At 41.8% G+C, this 23,106-nt stretch overlaps 1 protein-coding gene across 1 annotated transcript; it reads left to right on the top strand.

The window, feature by feature from the left end:
• The first annotated feature begins 330 nt into the window (after positions 1 to 330).
• On the top strand, positions 331 to 22,162 carry ARHGAP19 (Rho GTPase activating protein 19). Its single transcript, XM_048506999.1, has 12 exons — positions 331 to 407; positions 9,296 to 9,561; positions 13,836 to 13,916; positions 14,123 to 14,332; positions 14,643 to 14,869; positions 15,050 to 15,136; positions 16,003 to 16,068; positions 16,520 to 16,711; positions 16,855 to 16,947; positions 18,406 to 18,516; positions 19,021 to 19,095; positions 19,727 to 22,162. Exons 1-12 carry the CDS (start codon positions 331 to 333, stop codon positions 19,781 to 19,783), a joined length of 1,542 nt encoding a protein of 513 aa, XP_048362956.1. The 3' UTR covers positions 19,784 to 22,162.
• The last annotated feature ends 944 nt before the right edge of the window (positions 22,163 to 23,106 follow it).

Raw genomic sequence — 23,106 nt, 5'->3', positions numbered from 1 at the left:
TTTATTAACAGAATTTTACAAAACTCCCACGCTTTAGCTTTCATATGACAAAGCCTACAACCGGCGAAAGTAAGTTATTTTAGCTGGATAATCCCCTTTCAAGCCGTTCATTCACACAACAGAGAACTCACAAATCGAGCGCCCCAGAATGCTTAGCGCGCTACATGACTTTTCTCTCCTACGTCGCCACTTTTTGGTCTACTCTCCTAAGAGCCGCGTGAGGGCGCCAGGCGTTAGCCACATTCGAACAAGCCAATGACTATAGTAAAGGAGATGGGGGGGCGGGACTGCTTGGGAAACAACCAATTGACTTTTGGCATTGAACGGCCAATGGGAGCGCAGAGCGGCAAGTATGAGATGGCGGAGTCGGTTTTTAAAGGAAAAGAGGGTGATTTGAGAACCTGCAGGTATTATAGTTTGTAGAAAAGCTGGGATGGAGTAGCCGTAGTCAGTAGGTGAGGCTTGTAGAAGTTGTGAGGAACGGTTGTGTAAAAAATTCTAAGGAGCAGGGTCAGCGGTCTGGGGTGGTGAAGTGGGTCCAGAGCGGCTTTAGGCTTGCGTGATACAATGGAAGCATTCGTTAGATATGCAACTGTGGTGCAAGTAGGTAGGAATAGTTAGTTATGGGGAAGCAACTGTCTGCATTTCTTGTTTCCGTAAGAATGCGAGAAGAAAGTTTTAGCAAAACTTGAAACTCACTCCCGTCGTTAATGGTGTTTTGACGCTAATTTTTTAAAAGGAGTCTTGGGGTACTTAAAAGTTTAACTGATACGTTATGGTATAAATGCTCCTAAATTACAGCCCGTTTTGTCAGATGGGGTTGGGATATAAACTATGGAAGCAGTTCTCAGAATATCCTTTTATCCTATGCTGTGACAGGGTAATATAATTATTTTACTGGGATTTATAATCTTCATGTTGACTTGGCTAAAGAGGACTGCTATGATCTCAATACTGGGGTGCTATGCCTGAGAAGTGCAGTAGTTAAAGAGTGGCAGAGTCTTTTTAATTTTTTTATTGTATAGTTTGAAATTTCAGTACATTTATACAATATATGCATTCTTGTTGACATATCCCAAACCATACTTTCCCCCATTTTTCCCTCCCCCTTCCTCAGTTTTCTTTCTCATTTGTTTAAGTAAGCAGCAATAAGTTCATTCTTTGTACTCTCTTCTCCCATATTTCTTCTTTGACTCCAATGTCTTTCATCCAGTCCATAAATTGTGTCCCGATCTTCAAAATATCTCTCTGTTTCTCTTGCCATAAATTATTTCTTGCCATTATTTCAAAAATGTCCAGTTGTATTTGTTCCCATAGATATTCAAGCCATTTCAAAATAGTCCATTTCTTCTTATCTTTCCATCCCAATGCTATTACTGCAAGAGTGGCAGAGTCTAATCTAGTGAACTGGGTTTGTTTCCCCAGTCCTCCACATGAAGTCTGCTGGGTGCCCTTGGGCTAGTCACAGTTCTCCCAAGACCTTCTCTGTCTATGCAGAGGCAGGCAATGGCAAACCACCTCCAAACATCTCTTGCCTTGAAAATCGTATGGGATTGCCATAAATTGCTGCCATTTGACAGCACACACATGTTTGAGAGCAGGTACATAGTTTTGGCTGTTGCTGATCTGTGACAGAATGTGTGTTGCTGAGCTACATTCACTGGGACAAGCTTAGGCCTGCAGATCTATGAACAATCCCAAGTTGTTTGGTATATTTGCTTTTGTCTGCACTGGAATATATAAAGCATAGTTATGTGACCACTTAAATAAAGGACATTGCCTTCAGTGCATTTATGTCCTCACCTTCCAATTGACAAAGAGCAAATTCTCAGGGGAGGAGCTTGAGAAGTGTTTTGGTGTCAAAGGAAAATTTAGCTAAGGCTATGCAGTGATTCTTGGACTTATTTTAGCATAGTTTGTGGGCTTGAACCTACTTCCTGGGGTGGATGAAGTGAATTCTCAGTTAGCCAGAGGGTTGTGTGTTGAAAGAAAAGAATTAATTGTTCTCAATGTTCTTAAAAGGCCTGTTTTGTTATCCTAAGAAACAGGTTACACTAAGAAACTGTGCCTTGTACAAGCCCCTCCCTTCTTGTACACACTCACACTGTGACTTTAAGGGTGTATGTGTTTAAACTTGGAACTCCTTGGTTTAGCACCAGCACTTTGCCCACCAGATTTGTTGTACATGTGTAGAGTGAACATTTTAATAGTACTTCTGATGGTGTAGCTAGAAGTCATTATTTAAACTGTGCATTATTTTGTATTGCTTCAAAAGCCAGTATGCATCTCTTCAGAGCAAGCCACCCTGACAACATCATTTGTTCGTTTGAGTGGCTTTCTTAACCTTCTGTCTTTAAGTGTCACTAATATTTCTAAAGAGCCCTGTGACACAGACTGGTAAGCTGCTGTACTTCAGTCAAAGCTGTGCTCATGCTCAGAGTTTGAATTCAATGGAAGTTATTTTCAGATAGCTGGCTCCAGGTTAACTCAGTCTTCCATGTTCCTGAGGCTGGTAAAATAAGTACCCAGCTTACTGGAGGTAAAGTATAGTTGACTGGGAAAGACAATGGTAAATAACCCCATTAAAAAATCTGCCTAGCAAACATGCTGTAGGTATTTATAGCCTGGGCACAGCTATGTATGCAAGCTGAAGAGCTGTTGGCCTGTGGTGGTCATTGACCCAGGATGTATTTTTGTATTTTCTTTTCATGCTATTCTATATTTGCGCTTCATATTCAAAAGTATACATTTTGTAAGCCTCTTTGGATCCCCAGTGTGGAGAAAAATAAGATAAAAATACTGGGTTTTCCAAGCTGTATGGCCATGGTCTAGTAGTTTTTGCTCCTAACACTTCTATGGCAGGCAAAACATTAGGAGCAAAAAATACCAGACCATGGCCACACCATCCAGAAAACTCCCAACAGCTAGGTGATTCTGGCTGTGAAAGCCTCCGACAATACAAAGATAAAATAATTAACAGGGCTTTGCTGTCTTAACTGAGAACATTTTTCCTTTGGTTTTGCTTTCTCTTTCAGATGTAGTGCTTACTTTTTGAAGCTATACTTAATTTTGATCAACTCTTGGGATGAAATTGAACATAATGTTGGCAGGGATTAAAGGGTGCTGCTTGTTTATCTCTGCTTCTGTTGTACTATTTTATCACAATTTCCTGTCAAAAGTTAATGTGACCTTGCCTGTGACAGAAGGCCTATCTGCGTATCATGAAAATACTAGAACCAAACAAATAGCATGTGCAGGCTTGTGGGCCAAGGCTATAAATGGCAATGGAAAGCCAAGTTGGGGTAAATAGCCTATGAGCAATATCTGATATTGGTTTTTGACTCTTGACACTTGCATATAATCAAAACGTTCTTCATCAAGCTCTAAGCCAGTGGTTCTCAACCTTTCTAATGCCGCGACCCTTTAATACAGTTCCTCATGTTGTGGTGACCCCCAACCCTAACATTTATCCATTTTACAGATGGAGAACACTGATGCAGAGAGTCTTAGGCGACCCCTGTGAAAGGGTCGTTCGACCCCCAAAGGGGCCCCGACCCCCAGGTTGAGAACCACTGCTCTCAGCTCTTATCAATGTGGAAGGTTTATAGGAAGACATAAAGGTTCAAAAATCAAGAAGCAATTTAATTTAAAAATATTATATTACTTCATGCATAGTTAGATTTCTGCCTTCCTTTACCTCACTGAGAATTGAAAAGCCTCCATCATTTCAACTGCCTTTCCTCCTACTCTATGATGTCTTTTCTGAAATCTGTTGAATAGAACTACACAGTATTTTTTTTAAAACCCACACCCCACCCTAGATCTATTCAGGGAAGTATCTGTTTTCTTTATTATTTTTCCATTCCAACTTCCCTCCAAGATGCTGAGGGTAGCATACAATGACAACCCTTCTTCCATGTTATCCTCACACAAAAATGTTGAGTAAGATTGGCCGAAGGGTCAGCCAGTGAACCATGTGGCTGAGCAGGAATTTGAACCTGGATCTGACAACCTAATCACTATACCACACTGCCAAGCATGTTTCACCAGTTACTCAAGCATCGTATTGACTATTAAGGCCACTAGGGGATGAACGGTTGGGACAGATTCATAAATGCAGTGATCTATCTCAGGGCTGCTTAGAATACAGTGCAAGGTACCATTGCCAAATATCACCAAAAGCTACTGGCTCTGTAATTTCAGGACCAAGGATGCACTGTGAGAACAGGTACTTTGTTAAGCACAGCATAGCCTATGATAGTGTGGTTGCTGCTTATCTTTTCAATGGTTTCTGGGTAGTACAATCATTTGGGATAACTGCTTTACATCTGGGCAGGGATTTGATGTGGTGGCAGCAACACTGAGGGGGCAAGAGAAGAGAGAGGAATAAAGGAAGAAATGATTGACCACCCCTTTAGTAGATTTGCAAGGCCAGATTACAGTTGCATCTCTTGTACATTTTTAGTTGATTATGCTTGTTAAATAGTTCTCTGCTATTTTTGTTCTGATTGTGCAGCTGTAGTTTGCTTGTTAAAATGATTTGGAGATGCTATATGAATGGGGAAAATAATCGTACTACGAAAAGGCCTGCTGTCAGAGTAATCACACAGTAATTGTTGCCAGTAAGCATAAATGGGATGTATGAAACAGTTCAATGACTTCATGCTGATGATAAATGGATGCGAAATGCAGTACTATTTTCATATCAAGATGCAGCCTAAATTTATATGAGAGAACGAGGAGTCAGACAGGAGATGGACCCATCATTCTCTCTGATCATCGACAAATGTTGATTAGTTCTTTAATTGGCAACGATCTTTCAGAGGAGGCCATCAGATCTACAGGCTGGTGCTCAGTTTGACACTTTCAAATTCATATGGTTAATTCTTCCCAGAAAGGGAAGAGTCATGTGTAACTGTAGTCTTTTTTTTTTTTTGGTCCGCTATTTAAGCAACAGTTCTGAAGTGCTCCAGGAGTTCATTTGTTCTTTCTCAAAGTTAGTTTTTGTTCACTTCCTGTTTCTACGCTTTGGACTCTGGTAAGATCTGCCAATATTCAGAAAGCAGCCCTAGTAATGAAGCAGTGGTGACTCTTCCTATACAGGACACCATCCTCTTCTTTCTTTCTGTAATAGCGTTCCATCCTCGGTCAGAACAGGTTTCAACACAACTGGCCTGTAATTCCTTGACTCCGCTTTTAAAAAACTGACATACTGATTTGCAAAATAGATGATGATGAATCAATGATTGGATTTGTCCAGTCTTTTTAAAAAGAAAAATTGCAATCACAGGAATACCAGTTCAGACTAGGACACAGAGATATTTGCCTTTTTACTTTCCCAAAGTAAAAACAGCTGGAATAGGTCACCTTTTATTAATGAAACCATACAAGGAAGAATCAAACTCTTTTGGTCCAAGTAGCCTCTCCACAAATATATCTTCAAAACGCTGGGAAACCTTATCACAGTTAATTTAGTGTCTTCCCTGTTTTTGTTTTTTGATGCTGCGAATTCTTCTGGTCTCCTTGAACTTTGTTAACACATGCCATTGAAATCAGATAATAGAGAATAATATAGCTTTCACAAACAAAGTTTTCTTACTCTTTTCTTCACCTCCTCTTGCCCCCAGCTTCATGAGCCAAACTGACAGGATTTCGCTTTCAGTCTAAGTAACAAAATATAGCCACACAATCTGTTGTGGAAATAAGTACAGTTTTCCTTATCTGCCCAGTTCAACACTGGGAGATAAATGGCGATTAAAAACCGAAAGGGATTGCCACTGGCTGAGCAAACAAGACTGTTCCATCATCTGAATAGCCAGAACTGTCTTTCTTCTGGTGTTAGCTATTTACATCCCCCCTACTTTAATATGGATGAAGGGCATGGCTTTTTCTATTTCAAGACTGTGTGAAAGGGTTGTCATTGCATGTTGCCGTCTTGCATTTCCATTTTCATTAGTGATAATAATAGGCAGGCATAGTTTTGTGTGAGGGAGTAGTGCTGATAAAGTGACCTTTTGAAATTGTGAAGCCCAGTAAAGTGTAGCACAGAAGAGAGGTTCAGGCTTTTCCCAGCTGTGAATTCTCCAGTCATAAAACAGGAGTTGGACTAGACAAAAGGACACTGCAAAGCTGCGGGGTGTGTGTGTGTGTCTGTGTGTGTGTCATATGTAGTCCTCTTTGAGAGGGTTGTGCCCAAGCCTGTTGCCAGCTAGCTTGTCATTACAGCAATGCATGGTCAACTCAGGAGTTAAAGGAAGCAAAGAGCTGCACATTGAAGGTGAGGGGAACAAACGAAGGCAAGATGACAGATGTTGAGTAAAATCAGGAAGGGAAGATCTGAAGCAGAAAACCGATTTAGGATGGGACTGGAGAGAGGTTTTATAGGAAAGGATACAAACAAGCAAGAATGGTGAAGTCAGTTGAAAAAATAGGAGCATATGGGTTAAGTGACAAAATTTAAGCCTAAAAATGAAGGTTATAAGTTTTGAAGATAAACATCTTACTTTGGATGTGGCAGGTAAGCCAGTTAGGTTCCACCTTTTCTCTATGTGGTAAGCAAGTACAGATGGTCCCAATAGTAGGATTCTGAGCAGAGATCACACTAATTGAGGAACGCAGCTGATAATTTTCATAGTCTGTATATGAGCTTCTGAGAATATGAGTTAAAAGTTTTGGAAATAAAAGGATGGTTATGGGCTGTACAGAGAAATTTTCCCCAAAAAAGGATGGAGATAAAATGTGAATAAACTGTAAGGATCTGAGGAACCCTGATGAAGAAAGAAAGCACTGAAAGTGAAAAACTGAGTGTGAGAATAGGATTGAGGACACTCAGGTTAAAGTCCTAACTTAGCCTTGAGAGATCATTGTGTGAGTTGCTGGAGCCTCTTCAGGGTCTGAGGTGGAACAGCGTCTGTCCCAGCAGTTGCTTCCTAAAACCCTTGGAGATGCCAGAAACTGACCCTGGGCCCACAGTATGAAAAGCAAGTACAACTGAGCCACAGGCACTTTTGTTTGTCTGTCAAGGAATACAACAAAGGAAAGTTCTCTCCAGTCAGTATTCTCGTTCTTCATTGCAGGTGCTGTGGTTAGTCTCCCAGCTCCACTTTCTCTGTCCCCCTAACAAGTAGCACAAGTGGCTTGATCTGAGTTCTGCACTGGATCTTTATGAACGTTGATGTCTCTGTGCCAAAAAGACCAATAAATGGGTCTTTGTGTTGTTTAGCGTGTGTGGAATTTGCATAGGCTGTGCTGGAGCAGGCAGATCTGTTTCTGAAAACAAGGAGCAAGTTCTTCTAGCTGTGTCTCTGCTTCCCAATGCCTCTCCAGAAGATTTCAGCACTTGTGTAAGCAACCTAACTTTTAGTTTATTTTAATATTGGATGCTATCAGACTTTCTGAAAGTTTGGGACAAAAGATCCAGATCCTCCAATGAGTGGGTACCTCCTGGTTCTTGAACGATGCTCTAGCTTCCATGGGTTTTCTTTTATGTCTGGATAATGCTGGGGTGGCAGGAGACAAAGAAGCAAAAGTTGTAATGGAGAAGACTGTTGGCCCTTTAGGCTAGTCCTCTGTTGGCCCTTTAGGCTAGTTTTCAGACTAAGTGTCCTCAGCAGTCGAACTGGCCAGGGCTGGCATATGTGTGAAGGCAGCATTATATAATGCAAGCATGAGGTCAATCAACAGTCCTCTCCAGCTGCTTGTGTCGAACTGCTCCATCTTGTTCTCAGCTTGTGAAGCGCATCAAGTTGTGAGAAGGCTTACCAAGCAGCAGGAGAATCTGACTGCACTTGGCAGTTTGTTCTTTGTAGGGCTGAGGGAATTTCTTCAGGAGTGATCTCGTCAACTTCGCTGTTCTGATCTGTCAATGAGGATTATGCCAGGTTGCTTTTTCAACATCTGGCAAGAGGGCACTGTTAGGATAATAAGGGCAATAACAATGTCCCACTTTTTCTAATCTCCCAATTCTGTCTTGTCAGCTTCAATGACAATCATGTTTTTATCCTGTATTTTAGATGTGTTGTTGCATAATTATATATATATATTAGTTTGCAACGCTGTTTCTCTAATATATTAATAAGACTTTTTTTTCCTGAACAGATGTTTTAGGGAGGGGAGAATGAGGAGCTGGGACAAATAGTTCTAGAACATATAGACAAACCATAAGCTAACAAGTTATCAGACCAGACAGTATCTATCCTAGAGTTCTTCAGGAATTCAAATGAAAACTTGATGAACTTCTAACAAAGTTATACAACATATCTCTAAAATCAGCCTTTGTAACAGAGGACTGGGGAATAGTGTAACACCCTTCTAAAAGAGGTTTCTTGGGGTGACAAATCCAGGAAATTGCAGGTCTGGTCGCTTAACATCTGTTCTAAATAAATTGATGGAAAGTATTATTAAAGATAGAATTGTCAAGTATATAGAAGGGGAAGCTCTGCTGTGCAAAACCCAAAATGCCTTTTTGCAAAGGTAGGTCCTGTCTCACTAACCTTTTAGAGTTGTTTAAAGTGTCAATAAGTATGTGGAGCACTTGTACCCTTGAGACAGTAATATGTTATCCTAAAGAACTACCTTTGCCAGTTATAGAGTGCCAGATAAGGACCAAGGAGACTCATGAAGCTCTTTGGATGACTTTAGGCAAGTCACTTTCTTTCAGGCTAGCCCAGGGGTAGGGAACCTTTAACACTCAAAGAGCCATTTGGACCCGTTTTCCACGGGAAAAGAAAACACTTGGAGCCGCAAATAATTTTTGACATTTAAAATAAAGATAACACTGTATATATTGGGGTTTTTTTTACCTTTTACTCCGCTCATTCTGAGAAGCGCGTGGATGCGTCCGCCCTGCTGCCTGCAGGGTGGGCAAGGATGGGGCCAGTGGCTTGGCCTCGCCAGCCACCGGGAAAGCGCCCACCCCGCTCCAACAGGGCAGGCGAGAGGGGAAGCCCGCAGCGCGGCCCAGCCGGCTGCGGGCAGTTGGTGCGCCCGCCCTGCTGCCTGCAGGGCGGGCAAGGATGGGGCCAGTGGAGCCACAGTGCAAGGGCAGAAGAGCCGCATGCGGCTCTTGAGCCGCAGGTTCCCTACCTCTGGGCTAGCCGCTAGCCTATCTCAGAGGATTGTGTGTGGAAAAAAATGGAAGCATGAAAAGCCATATATGCTGTATGAATTGCAATAGACACATTCTCCACCTGCTATATAATGATGCATTTAGGTAACAGTAATCTTTGCTTTGCTGTGTTGCCATACTTCAGCGATGTATCTGCATACAAATTAATTTTTTCCTTGTCTTGCCTAGCGATGCCATTTGCAGTTTTGTTATCTGCAATGACTCCTCCCTTCCCCGACAACCGATCATTTTCAACCCAGACTTCTTTGTGGAGAAACTGCGGCATGAGAAACCTGAAGTGTTCACAGAGCTCGTGGTCAGTAACATCACCCGGCTGATTGACCTTCCTGGAGCAGAGCTGGCTCAGTTGATGGGAGAGGAGGATCCCCAGCTGCCTGGTGGGACTGGTGTCGCCTCGGGTTTTTTCCGTTCCCTGATGTCTCTGAAACGCAAAGGTGGGGCCTTTGGTGTACAAGCTAACATTTTTCTCTTAGTCTTGGTGACCAGGCTTTGGGTTCTGTTATCAATGCCATATAATCTGCAACACATCCAGGAGGGTTCATGAGAAGCTGACATGTTCTTGGTCTGGTGAATCATAGAACCATAAAGTTGGAAGGGGGCATTCAAACCATCTAGTCCAACCCTCTGCTCATTCAAGGTAAAGCATCTCTAACAAGAAGGAATGTCAGGTTGATGCGGGAGCAAGCTTGTTTTCTGCCGCTCCAGGGACTAGGACCAGGATAGTGGGTTCAAGGTGAAGGAAAAGATATTCCCCCTAAACATCAGGAAACATTTCCTGACAGTAAGGGCTGTTCGACAGTGGAATGCACTACCTTGGAGAGTGGTTGACTCTCCTTCTTTGGAGGTTTTTAAAGAGAGGCTGGATGGCCATCTGTCAGGAGTGTTTTGATTGTGCTTTGGACTTGATGGCCCTCTTTCACCTCTATGATTCTATTACTTTGTCCAGCCACTGCTTGAAGAGTGCTTTGGCCAAGCTCGTTTGAGCTGACTATCAGTTTTGGTCCTTTCTGAAGTGGTAACTACTCCCTTTTCTGCTGTGTTGAATGATCTTATGCTATCATTGAGAGGAATGATTCATGGCTGCTTAAAAATCCTGAAATGGAAGTGTAAGTAGATGGGAAGACTTCTATTAACTTGGTAGACCACTAGTCGCTCCCTTTTGATTTGTGTACTTTCTTAAAATCTAATTACAGTCCATTTGAGACTTATTTCTTCCAAACTGGATTGAAATGTGTGATCTTGGGATGAGGTAATTAGTGCTACTTTTAAAGAATGCACTGTAAGATTACTTGAGTTAAGTTTGCAATACCTTGACCTGAATGTGGACACAAATGTCAGTCTAACAAAGGTTTTTGTTTTAAACCTTCTGCAGCTTTTTCTGATTATTCCCAATGAACCTAAAGGACAGCAATAAGTCCAGAGGATGGAAAAATATTTTTTAAAATAAGCCTGGCCCAGTTCTGTTGACTTATGTAGAATCTCATCCATAATATGTTCTACCACTGGGAAGTCCATTTCTTTTTATGTTAATGTGTGAGACTGGTGGAGGCCATCTGCTGTGTTTTTCTGTTCCCTTTTTTAATTGGCTTGGTTAAATTGAAGTGATTATATTGCTGTTTGGTCAGCGTGAATCATATATTAACAGTAAACTCTGAGGCGGGGGAAATCAGTTGGCAACTCCAACCCTGATATCTTGCTGTTCCAACTCTGCTTCACACAGTTCATTTAAAAGGGGTAATAACTGTTTACGGCCTCTGTGCCTAACAGGCAAACAAAACTGTCAGGCAGTTGTGTACCAACATTTATGCACAATAATATGAAAGTGCACAAGCAAGATATGTGGTTTTAATGCCTAATAGGAGACATTGTTAACTTTTTACTGCTGGAGCTGGCATGAACTAAAGAAAGACATATACTGGAATACTGATAATGACATCGGGCGGGGAAAAGATGAAAATCCATGTTTGGTTTTAGCGAGTTTGTAACTGGCAAGATTTTTTTCAATGATTCTTGTAGCAAGATAGTGGCACTGACTGAATGATCTGAAGTAGTCCTAGCAAAAATATTTAGAGTGTGGTGAGATGAGAACTAGTAAAAAAGAAATTGCATTAAAGCTCAGTCTTAGCTAAAAGTAGTTGTCAGTCTTGAGTGGTTCAGACAGTTACTCAGATTTCATCTGTGTAACTATCCCAGAACTAATATAATACTCATAAAATATTGTAGCTATCTGGAAACGTTGTCATCATAGACCATGGTATACTAAATGAAATCATTTTTGTGCAGTGATACTTCTTATAAAGTTATTTCATTATAGCATTCTTTGTCTTGGTATAATTTTTAAAAAGAAAATATGGGGGATGGGTTGGACAGTAGCTGTGTAGCATGAATGGCCCTGCCAGAAGTAAATACAGGTGGGATGGAACTGATGCAGTGCTGCTCCAACCTGTACAGCTGAGGAACAGGGCCTCAGCAACAGCTGTATGACCAACAGAGAAGACAGCTGCAGTTCTCCTGGGAGGAAGCCATAACATGGAAGGTGACCCAGAGAGGTTTCTTGGGATGCTCCAGAACAGGAACATAACAAGTAGTCAAACTGGTCATTGGCCACCTTCTCCATTCCACTGCCTCATATATAAGAAAGTGTGGTACAATGAACACATCCCCATTAGAACAGGTGTTATCAAGAGCTATTGTAGAGGGGTTTCACTCAGGACTCTGTTTTCAGGATCAGAACCAGTGTTAATGGAAGTTATCTCAACTGTTCCAATAGCTACTGTATCTCATTGGATTCTCACTTTTCCAGCTAGCTCTTTACTACTCCAAATGACTTGCTAATTATCTTCTTAATGACCTATAATACAGTTTAATGAAGGAGATTTTTGAGATTCTCTTGTTCGAACATGCCTTGCAGCTGTGGCCGTTTGCTCGCCGTGGCCGCAAAGCGCATTAAAACAAAAGAATCGCTAAGATTGCGATTCTTGAAAAACCCAGGTTTGGGGGGGGGGGGATGCAGGGCAGACCCGGTTTAGGGGACGAGGAACCGTCTGATTCCCCATGCCTTTACACACCAGGTTTGACCCGTTGTTATCCCGGGTTTATTGGCCTGTGTGAAAAGGGCCATAGACCTTTGGGGGGAAAGAGCATTTATATTGCCCCGCACAGCTATTAGCAAGACTTACCTTTTTGTAAAATTATTCCTGCTATTTTGTTTCCCACAACAGGAATAGGAAACAACATGGCGGGAGCAACTTTACAAAAAGGCAAATCTTGCTAGTAGCTGATGGAGGAAATAGAAATGCTTTTTTCAAAGGTCTGGGTGTAACAGGGCAGGCAATAATGGTTGTGACAGAAGCAGTGCTTAAATAAGATTCTCTTAACACAAAAAGAGAATCTGAACTATTTTCAGCAGCCAGAAACACACTGCTGTAACTTCCGCCACAGAACACAGACTGCACTGTCATCTTTTCCTGGAACAGAGTATATATATTTCTATACTAAAAATGTAGCATGAGAGTGTTTTTAATTGAAAATAATTGTTTCCCCATGTTATATCAAATAAAAATAAACAAACAATAAAGTGGGCTCTGATTTCAAGTACCACTCACAGAATAGGTGAGTGTGACTTTCTTAAAACATCTTTCCTGGTCAGAAAAATAAAACAGGCACAAGAGGATTTACAAAAATGGATTTGAATAATATATTTAACAATAATGAAGCAGTTTGGCAAAGTAACTAAAACAAAAGAAGATAAGTTTATAAACAAGCTGTATGTACATAAAATTGTTGCTTATTTACTTTAACACTATTTCCAATTTCAGTTCAGTTCTTCAGGCATTGACCATAGGTTACAAATAACTGTTTTTCACCCAGGGCTTTCCAGAAGATGTTAATTTCTTGTAATACATACTTAATATTCAGGTTTTCTACACTATTTACTATGTTGTTCATAGAACTCCTTCCTTGCTGTATTTGGTGAGAGTTTTTGTTCCCCCTCAGGTAAAACTAACAGCAGATTAATCCACAGACTGGTTAACAGGATATCTTTCTTTAGATCTATTCCTTCACATACTGATAAAATAATAGGAATTTCTCTTCTGATCTCTCTCAGAAGGATTCCTCTGCCACTGTGTAGATACTACTGAAATTAAAACTTTCTAGCTCATCCCCTTCAATATATTGTCCCAGAGCATAGAACAAATCAGGTGTCTTTACAGTGGTAGATTGCTAGGTAGGGAAATTAGAACTGACAAGTCTTGTCGGACTAAAATTTCCCTCACAGAGAGATATGCTTTAACCAAGCAAACATAGAAGTTTACTGTGGATCTATCTCTGCTCTCTCAGAACCAACCTCCTGTCACCAACTAACGTTCAATACTAACAGCACTAGCTGAAATTCTGGCTCTCTAAATTGCCAGCCAGTCAGAAGCTGCTGCCTTTGTTTTGGTTGCCACTCAGCAAAGTCCTGGAATCTATCACATCTACCTTACAACACAGTTTACTTTAGAGTACACAGCAACTTTTTAAACATTTGAAGCCAAATTAGCTGATGAAGGGAATAGGGGACGGGGCATTGTCAAAATGGGAGAGGGAACAGGTACTGTCCCAGGTCATTCTTCCCTCTGAGCATTGAAGGGAAAAGCCTTGCCCGATTCCAGTTCTTCCAGCCAGAGTAACAGTTGATGAGTTCATGTATTGTTTTCATTTCCAGAGAAAGGGTTGGTGTTTGGAGCTCCTTTGACAGAAGAAGGCATTGCACAAATATCTCAATTGATTGAGTATCTACATAAGAGTAAGTATAGTTTGGCTGCCTTTTGTAAATGGGCTGGGGGTGCACATCTCCCCAGTCTTGTGAACGGAAATGGCCATTCCTAAAATCCTTCTGGCTGTCTTGAGTGAACATTCTCTCTGCCAGAAGGAAACCACTAGAAATGGTGCTATATTGCACATCTCCTACTCTTTGTACCTTTCTATGGTACTTTTCCCTCCACAATGCAGATCTGCGGGTGGAAGGCTTGTTCCGAGTGCCAGGAAACAGCACCAGGCAGCAGATCCTGAAAGAAGCCCTGAACAGCGGGGCAGAGATTGATTTGGATTCTGGGGAGTTTCACTCCAACGATGTGGCCACTCTGCTGAAGATGTTTCTGGGAGAACTACCAGAGCCCCTGCTCACCCATAAGCATTTCCATGCACACCTCAAAATTTCAGGTGAGCCAGAACTTTGGGCGGGGAGAGGTGAGATGGGGAATTGTCTTGTGGTACTGTAGCATGGGGTTTGTTTGTTCAGTGGTAAGACAGTAATGAGATAAAGGCATATTCTATGTACATGGTAAGAGTGTCTCAGAATGAAACCTCATGCTTTAAGATAGATTTTAGTGTTGGAGAAGAGTAGAGTTGGGAGATTTGGAAGGGTGTGTTTTGTTGAACTTGGTAGAGTTTCCTGATGCCTAGAATCTGGATTCCCCCCGCCCTTGACCTACTGTACACTAGAGATGTCTTCCTAATTCTTGGATTGTAGACCTGATGCAGTTTGATGACAAGGGCAACAAAACCAGCATCCCAGATAAAGAACGTCAAATTGAAGCCCTGCAGCTGCTCTTCCTAATCCTACCGCCTCCAAATCGCAGCTTGCTGAAGCTGCTCCTGGACCTCCTTTACCAGACTGCAAAGAAACAGGACAAGAACAAAATGTCAGCTCACAACCTGGCTCTGATGTTTGCACCCCACATTCTGTGGCCTCGAAATGTAGGTGCCCTTCGATGCTTGGCGGTTTTTAGTACTAGAGGTGGCTGGTCTCTCTCTTTTCTTCCGAGCCTGAATTTTATTACTGCTGCCTGACTATCCCCTCCTGTAGTTGGCTGCTGTGTCCGGTCTCTATCGATAGTGAGTTACTTATTGTGCCTTGGTGCTCTCTGTTATTGCTAGGTCACCACCAGTGACCTTCAGGAGAATATCACTAAGCTGAACAATGGGATGACTTTCATGATTAAGCACTCACAGAAAATTTTCAAAGTAAGTGTTTCTGGGAGGAAATCGTTAAGCTCCAGGTCTTGGTCAGACTTGGAGATGTTGGGAGGGGGAGACGTCCTGTTGCTTGTTGGGCCCATTCACTATCCTGAAATACCCATCATGGCTCCTCTTTTTCTGTTGTTTTGCTAGGGTGGTCTCTCTCTTTTCTTCCTAGAATGTACTTGCTCCCTCTAATGTACTCTACTGTACACTCTATTGTAATGTACTTGCTCCCTCTACAGGGTAGACTGTGCCGGGCACTAGCATCTCTAAATAGAGGATTATCTTTTAATAACAAGATCTCTTACACCTGTGTGTGTCAGATGATAGAGTTGTGCCTTGGTGAGAGTGTCTCTGTTTCTGATATGGGCTCACAGGCTCCAGCAGGCTATGAAAATTCCTCTGAGCCTGATCAGTTCAGTGACACCTACTGGGCTTCTGAGGATGCCCTTTTCCTCCTGGCCCTCTATAGACTCTTTTAGAGGCTGGGGCATATAAAGGAAGTTCTCTGGAATTACCTTCTTCATGTTTTTAGTCCGTAGCAGAAGCATCTCTGGTGCTCACTGTCTACTTTTTGTCTTCGTCCTAGGCAATTGTTTTAGGGCCAGACTTTAACTCATATTTATTTATTTCATTTGTATCCTGTGTTTCTCCTCAATGGGGACCCAAAGCAACTTACACTGTTCTCTTCTCCATTTTGTGAGAATATGTTAGGCTGAGAAAGTATAACTGGCCCAAGGTCACCAAGCGAGCTTCCATAGCATGAGTGGGGATTCGAACATAGGTCTCCCAGATACTAGTTCACCAGTTGTAACCACAACACCACACTGATTCTTCTCTGATTTCTCCTTTCCCCCTTATCTTCCAAGGCTCCATCATACATTCGGGAGTATGCCAGGCGATATTATTTGGGCTCTAGAACACATGCCTCCAAGGTAAGAAAACTGAACCATAGGGGGAGGGGGGAGTCATCCGGTTGAAAACTTCAGCCTATTTAGGAGAACAACCATTGCTCAGAAGGGATTTTTACAGGGAAATCCATGTCCTAAGAGCTGGAAGACTGGATTAAAGCCTGAATTTATCAACAAGGTTGCTCATTTCCTAATTAATATGTGCTTTCTAGTTAGTCTGTAGAAAACTGGGCAAACTCTCAAACTGGCGACAGACTAGATGTTAATATGTTGGAGGAATTATGGTCAGTCTTTCAAGTATGAGGGAAAGATTCTGGACCAATCCTGCCCTCCACTGCTGGACGGAGACCTATAACAGACTTAATATTATATTGAAAGAAAGGACACCTTACCTTGGAGGGCATAGACTTCTAGGAGAGGATCAGCTTGAACCAAACAGGCCAATGATGAGCTGACTGTCCTTCTGACTTCACAGGATGACATGGACTTGCCCATGCCCCATAGTTTTAGAGACTTCCAGTTCTTGAAGTTCAAGAAACGAGGGCTGTTGGATCCCTCTGCCCACCAGGATGAGATACATCAGCACACAGAGGAGGCATTGAAAGAGCTGTTCCGCCATGTTCATAATATGCCAGATTCTGCCAAGAAAAAGAAACTAATTCAACAGGTAGGAGTTGACCTTAAACTGTTCAACTAGACCAATGAAGCATGAATTTGGGCTTCCTGCTTTGAGCTAGGTTTGGGCTTTGGACTGGGTCACTGAACAACAGAACCTCAGTGATGGTGCTATTATGATGTGTATTTCCCTAGTTTCACAAGCACTCTGAAGCTCTCACTCCTGGATCAGGTACACCCACAACTCAGAAGAGAACACGTACCCGTTCTTTCAGTGGCCTCATCAAGGTAAGGTCCTTCTAATGTTAGTAGTGCATTGTATTGTGGTGGTACTATTCAAGATACCTTTCAGTTCTGCCTGGTTGCATTGATCCCTTCTGGCTTGGCATGATGAGTTAATTGTGTGAATTGGCTTACACATAAACGTGCAAAGGTGTCCCCTTGCTAGCACAGAAAAAACATGCAGATTTTGATTACTTCAGTTCTACCTGTGTATACCAAAAAAGTATACTAAAAAGTGTATACCAAAAAAGTTCTACCTGTGTATACCTAAAAGCCAGACCTACAATTGCAAGGAGGGGGAATAAGTTTCTTAAACAGAAATAGTTTAATTTTAAAAGTACAGAGAGGAGACCAAATTAAAGTAAGCAATTTGCAGAGCAAAAGGGAATTTACAGAAAGAAAATGTACAGTGATAGATACAATATACAACCTTTCCACAGAGAAACTATGTATTCCAAGATATATTCCAAACCAACTGCAAAAATGGGAGCTGAGGGGTGACTTTTTATACCCTTTTGCCAGAGATGAGGAGGGAAATGGGTGTTGGCCTCAGAATTTGGGAATAATAGTAAAGTGATCTTTCAGATACAAGCCAGCCTAAAAATAAATTCTTTATAAGTTAGAGGGGAGTTTTGCATGAAGATTGTCTAAAATATCTCATTGGGGAGATTTGGAAGCTGTATATAGTGGGGTTTTTGTCATGATTGGGGAAGAGTAGGAGTCTTCCTGTTCAATCATTGAGATATGAAGGAAATTGTTTAAATCAGCCTGTTGCTTATTGTTTTGGAGATCTGTGTTACTAGTTAGGATCAAATTATCCAGAAAGAGACTGCGAGGTTACTGGGAAAAATGGCCCTCTTAGGGTGGGTGGTTGTATGATTGTTCGTGGAGGTACCTTGCATTCCTTTCTATCTTAGCACGACATACTGCCTTTTGATATCAGTTTAATTCAGACTGTTTCTTTCAACCCTAGGCCCAAACTAGGGGGTACAGGTGTACAGAAAAAGGAGAATTAAGCTATGACAAAATGGGGGTCCCCAGAGGGTGTGGGTCATTATGAACTGGGTAGCTTTCTAGAACTGTAGAATGATATAGGCTAGCAACTGCCCACCTTCTTTTGGAGAATGGAAAAAATTAGGGCTGATTGACTCTCCACTGAGTGGGCACTGAGCAGTTGCAGTGAGTAGCAGAACAGGGATTTGTCTCGAGACTGTCATCCTCTTTTATGGGAATTTACACTGCTGTGGACAGAACGCTAAGATGCAAATTTAAGGAGGCCTTGGCTGCAACTGGTCCAGATGAGTGCATAAAGCCACTGCTGGCTTCAGGCGGGGTGAAATAAGAGAGCAAAGTGCAAATAGCAGGCACCTTCCCTGATGGAGAAAGATGAACATGCTGACCAAGTCAGGGGTGGAATTTAGAAAATTTAGTGTACAAAATAACATTCATCTCTCCTTAACGCAGCGGAAGGTGCTGGGAAGTCAAGTGTCCTTTGACAAAAAAGAGAAAGATACTGTTTTGGAACCTGCAGGCACTGAGGATCCAAAGCGTGGCAGTAAGGAGAATATCAACATGGTAAGAACTGCTGGAATAAGGAGTTGTTGTTGTTCTTTTGCATTATACTGATAGGATCCTGGCTGAAGTTTTCTCTTTCAGAGCTTTGCCTGCATGTCACATCTTTCTGCATTGTTATGACTTTCTAATCTGTCATGAAGTCTGGAACTAATACCAAACTCTTGAAGCTTAATTAGAATGCCTCTCCCTGCGCCCTATTTCTTTTCTTCTGAGGTCCGAGAGATTGGGTTTGATCCTTATGCTCCTCTTGGTCCCTACTCTTTCCTTCAGAACAAAGCCCCCTCCCTCCCCTGGCATATGTTTGGGGATGATTTACCTGCCTAGAAGCTTCGGTCTAACTAAGTCGCAATACAGCACCATACATCTGTGTATCATGAGTAACTTAATGTCAGAAGTTAATTTGAATTTACATGACCCACTGCCTAGCAACAAATCCATCCTAGCTTGTTTTTTGGAGTGGGGTTCAGCAGTCACAGTTTCTAATGTCTTCCTCATTTTGTCCAGTTACAGAAATCTGGTTCCTCTCCAGCCATCAATGTGATTCGAGCAAGACTCAAGTCCTTTGAGCACAGGAAACAGGTGAGTTAACTTTTTCGTGCATGCATTCGAGTGTATCAATAGCAGATGCCAACAATCTCATGTGTTTTCCTCTTTGCCATGAAGCCTCTATACCAGTGGTGGCGAACCTATGGCACTCCAGATGTTCATGGACTTCAATTCCCATCAGCCCTGCCACCATGGCCAATTGGCCATGGTGGCAGGGGCTGATGGGAATTGTAGTCCATGAACATCTGGAGTGCCATAGGTTTGCCACCACAGCTCTATACCACCAATGCATGCCTAAAAGCCAGGTTTTGTGACCACAGCCTGGGTGCACCAAATCTATTCCCAAAATACTGTCTAAGGAACAGGATGGGTCAGTTTCACCGGTTGCCTTTGGTATGTTGCAGTCGTGAATACAGTTTAAAGGTGAATGGCTGCCATCAAACCAGTCAGATCGGGCAGATTTGATGACTTATATTAGCTCTGTTGACAGAGTCTGTGAAGTAAAGGGAGAGAACCAGAGGGACAGCAATGCTAAAACTTGAATCTGGGGTTTTCAGAAGTTCCCCAACAGAAGTTACATTTTACTAGCACAGACTTCTGATGATATGTTTATTTCCCTCTATCTGCAGAACAATACCAACCTATTTTCCTTCTTTTGACACAGGCCTCCTGTAAACGTACTCGGTCTCATGGGTGTTCAGCTGAGGAGACTTCCATTTGAGCATCCATTTGATGACTTCTATATCAGCAAAGACTTGCAAACCTGTGTATAATGCTGTTCCCCCAAGCTGTGAGCAAATGTCTGTGCCAGAGCTTCCTGATCCCTTTAATTCCACTTACTGGAGCCTGGCACACTACTGAGTATCTGCTAGAAGAAGACTTTATTCCATTGACCATGGAGGATAAAGCTACTATGTGTCTGAAATGCAACTGGGCGTGTCAAGTTATGCATCCTAGGTGGTCTTACGGCTTGTTATCTCTATCACCGCTTTGGGATTGAGCCAGACTGGCTTGTGTCTTCCTATTTCTCAGTGGCTTGTTGGTTTTTAATGTTTTAATATTTTTAATGTTTGCTGTTTATTCCTCCGTGTTTGCTGTTTATTTCTCAATCATATTAACATCTACAATGGAGTCAGGTTTTCATCCTTTCCTGGCAGCTATAATTATTTCTTAGAATGGAGGTCTCTCTATTGTGGCTATTGATGGAGAAGCAACTGTTTTCTTCACCATCCTCATAAGTTTCTTAGGTTGCCCTTGGACTTGACCAGGTTGCAACAGTCCCAGAACATACCTGTGTGTGTGTATTGCTTAACTGCTCTCATTTGGACATTTTGTGCCACAGCAAGGTGTTAGTGGGAAAGAGCTTCTACAAGCCTTCTTAGTTTTATTCTAGCATGTAATGTTCTATTCTAGCATCAACAAAGTTATTACATCTTTTAACGAATTCTTTCCCTGCTCAAAATGCTTCTGTCACATCCAGATGCTTCCACCGTGTGCCCTTGCTCCTCCCTGATTACCAGAGGCTCAAAGTTATCTGAAGAGCTACCTGATGTAGTCTCTCTTGTGGCTTCCTTATGGTCACCCTCATATTGGCTGTGGCCCAGGCTCTGACACACTTTCCTCAGGTAGGCCAAGGAGCTGAGGGTTTAATAGCTTTGATAATGGAAGAGCACTGAAAAAGAAGAGCTTGTTAAGGTGGAAGGAAATCCTTTCCTTTTGGGTAGGAGGAGAAGCTGCTTAAAAGAAAACCGTTTCCTTTTTCCCTGTCACCAGAAGAAGAGGGCAGGTGGGAAGGTTTTGCAGTATTGTAGCTGTTTGAATGGAAAGTTGGCTGCAGTTGCACTAACAGATGTGAATTTGCTAAGTTTTCCCATGTTTTGAAGAAAGCAAGGGTTTATGGAGGTGAACATCTGGCAACCCTAAAATGACAGCGTGCAGTCTTCAGTAGTGTAAAGTAATGTGAATGGCAAAGACAGTGGAAATGACTTGGTGTGGCTTGACACCATATTTCTCTTTCTCTGATAGCTTCCACTTGTTGAAATTGCAAAGGGAATTGAAACAAGGCTTACTATGCTCTTGAAGACAGCAAATACACTCTTGTTTGTGGAATCTATGTACATGTGTATATTAACGGGCAGACTTCAAAGAATGGATTGGAAACATTTCAAATAGTTTCTTGCATGTACAGGCAGGGAATATAACATTACTGATCCTCAAAACACAGCCAGAGAAAAACAGTAGGGAACTTATAATGCAGTGGAAAATAGGAATGACTAAGGAGATGGTGACAAAAGAGTGGTGTGGTGCTGCAATTGTTGTGGATGAAAGTGGTTTAAGCCAAAAACAGTCATCTCCTAGGCATGCTGTGTCTGTATGGTGAAGGAGATGAACACTGACAAGAATCTAATAGTGAAAAACCGTTTTGTACAGATCCAATCAACATACCTGATGCTTTCCCAAATGAAACAAGAGCTAGCCTTTTCTGATATGTTGGAGAGAAGATGCACTGATTATGTTGGGGAAGAGGCACTTTTACAAGAAAAGCCTTTGACACCCCAAGTTCTCTCCAAGAGGGAGAGTCAGATGCAAAGCACATAGGCTTTCTGCTTAAAAGAGTAAACTGGCTACAGAAATCTCCTGGGGAAAATTGTGTATGTCCCTTTCTCCCTCATACAAGACAGAATGATTGTCTGACCTGGAAATAACAATTTCTGTTCTCAAATTGAGAGGATCTCTAGAGATCTCTAGGATCTCTAGAGATGGCTGCCTATATTCCCACAATCCTTGATCCATCAAAAACTGTTCCATGGATTTTGCATACAACAAGGAAGTTTTTATAAAGCCACCGTATCTGTTGAAGAGGTCATTCAGATTTTAGCATCACTAGGCATGAAAGCTACTCCAGCATTTTAGGCACATTACATCTATTGCAGCTCCTGAACATGGAGCAGCAGCCCTGAGCTTTACTGGTCTGTTTGTTTTATTCTTGTTGTCTGTGACTTTTTTTTTTGTACAATGTGTGTAATGTGTTCATTTTCTTGGTATACTGCCCTCTTGGTTAATGTGAAACTCCTACATTAAATACTATTTGATATTTGTAGTTTGTTGGCTTTTTAATGAATTTTAATTCAGAATGGGGCTCAGATTTGAGAAATGAGAAATGCTACCATATGTTGGCTTGAAAAGGGTTTGCTTCTGGAACTGAATTAGACTTGATCAAGGAGGCTTCTGTACTTTGGGCAGCATCTTGAAGGAAACAGGGTCACGTAATCTAGGCCTCTCTGCCTTAGTGTATGAATTTAAACAGCTGCAGAGGATGCTGAAATATACCAAAGGAACTTAACTTGCACAGAGACCAGGCATTCCATAAAGAAGCGTAATTAAAAGAGGATGAAAAATAAGAATGGTTCTCTAGCTAGTTGTTATCCTTGATTTTATATAAGACAGGCTATGTTCTGCTTGACTGTTTTGGTTGCCAGTTCCACAGTTCTTGGCTCTGTTATAAATTAGTTCCAGGTCTCATTTTCAAAGAGATGGTAAGCGATGTTACATCCTCCATTGCAGTGAGTTACTGGAACACTTGAATACAGAATAAAGACTATAGATCGCACCAGCCAAGAATAATTTAATTAAGTAAAATAAAGCAAACTTATGGGGCATATATTGCATCAGCATATTGTAGTCAATCAGCCTTTCTAAATTATGATGAAATATGGTTTTGTGTAAGGGTCTCTGTTCATGGGTGAACTTTGGCAGAGAAAGTATTTACTTAGCGCATGTTTATTCTGCCTGTCCTCCAAGAAGCTCAGCATAATGTACATACATGATTCTTCCTTCTCCACTTTATTCTCACCTTATGAAGTACGTAAGACTAAAAGAATGACTGGCTTAAGGTCACCTAGTAAGTTTCCTGACAAGTAGGGGCTTGAATTCAGAACTCCCTGGTTCTAGTTCAGTGTTCTAACCACCAATTCTGGCTTTCGGTTAAATAGTGATGGAGTGCTGTCAAGTTGCACTCAGCTCTATACGGTTTTCAAGGGAAGG

The sequence above is a fragment of the Sphaerodactylus townsendi genome, linkage group LG08 (genome assembly GCF_021028975.2).
Source record: "Sphaerodactylus townsendi isolate TG3544 linkage group LG08, MPM_Stown_v2.3, whole genome shotgun sequence".
Taxonomy (NCBI): domain Eukaryota; kingdom Metazoa; phylum Chordata; class Lepidosauria; order Squamata; family Sphaerodactylidae; genus Sphaerodactylus; species Sphaerodactylus townsendi.
This window is presented reverse-complemented; position numbering and strand designations above follow the sequence as displayed.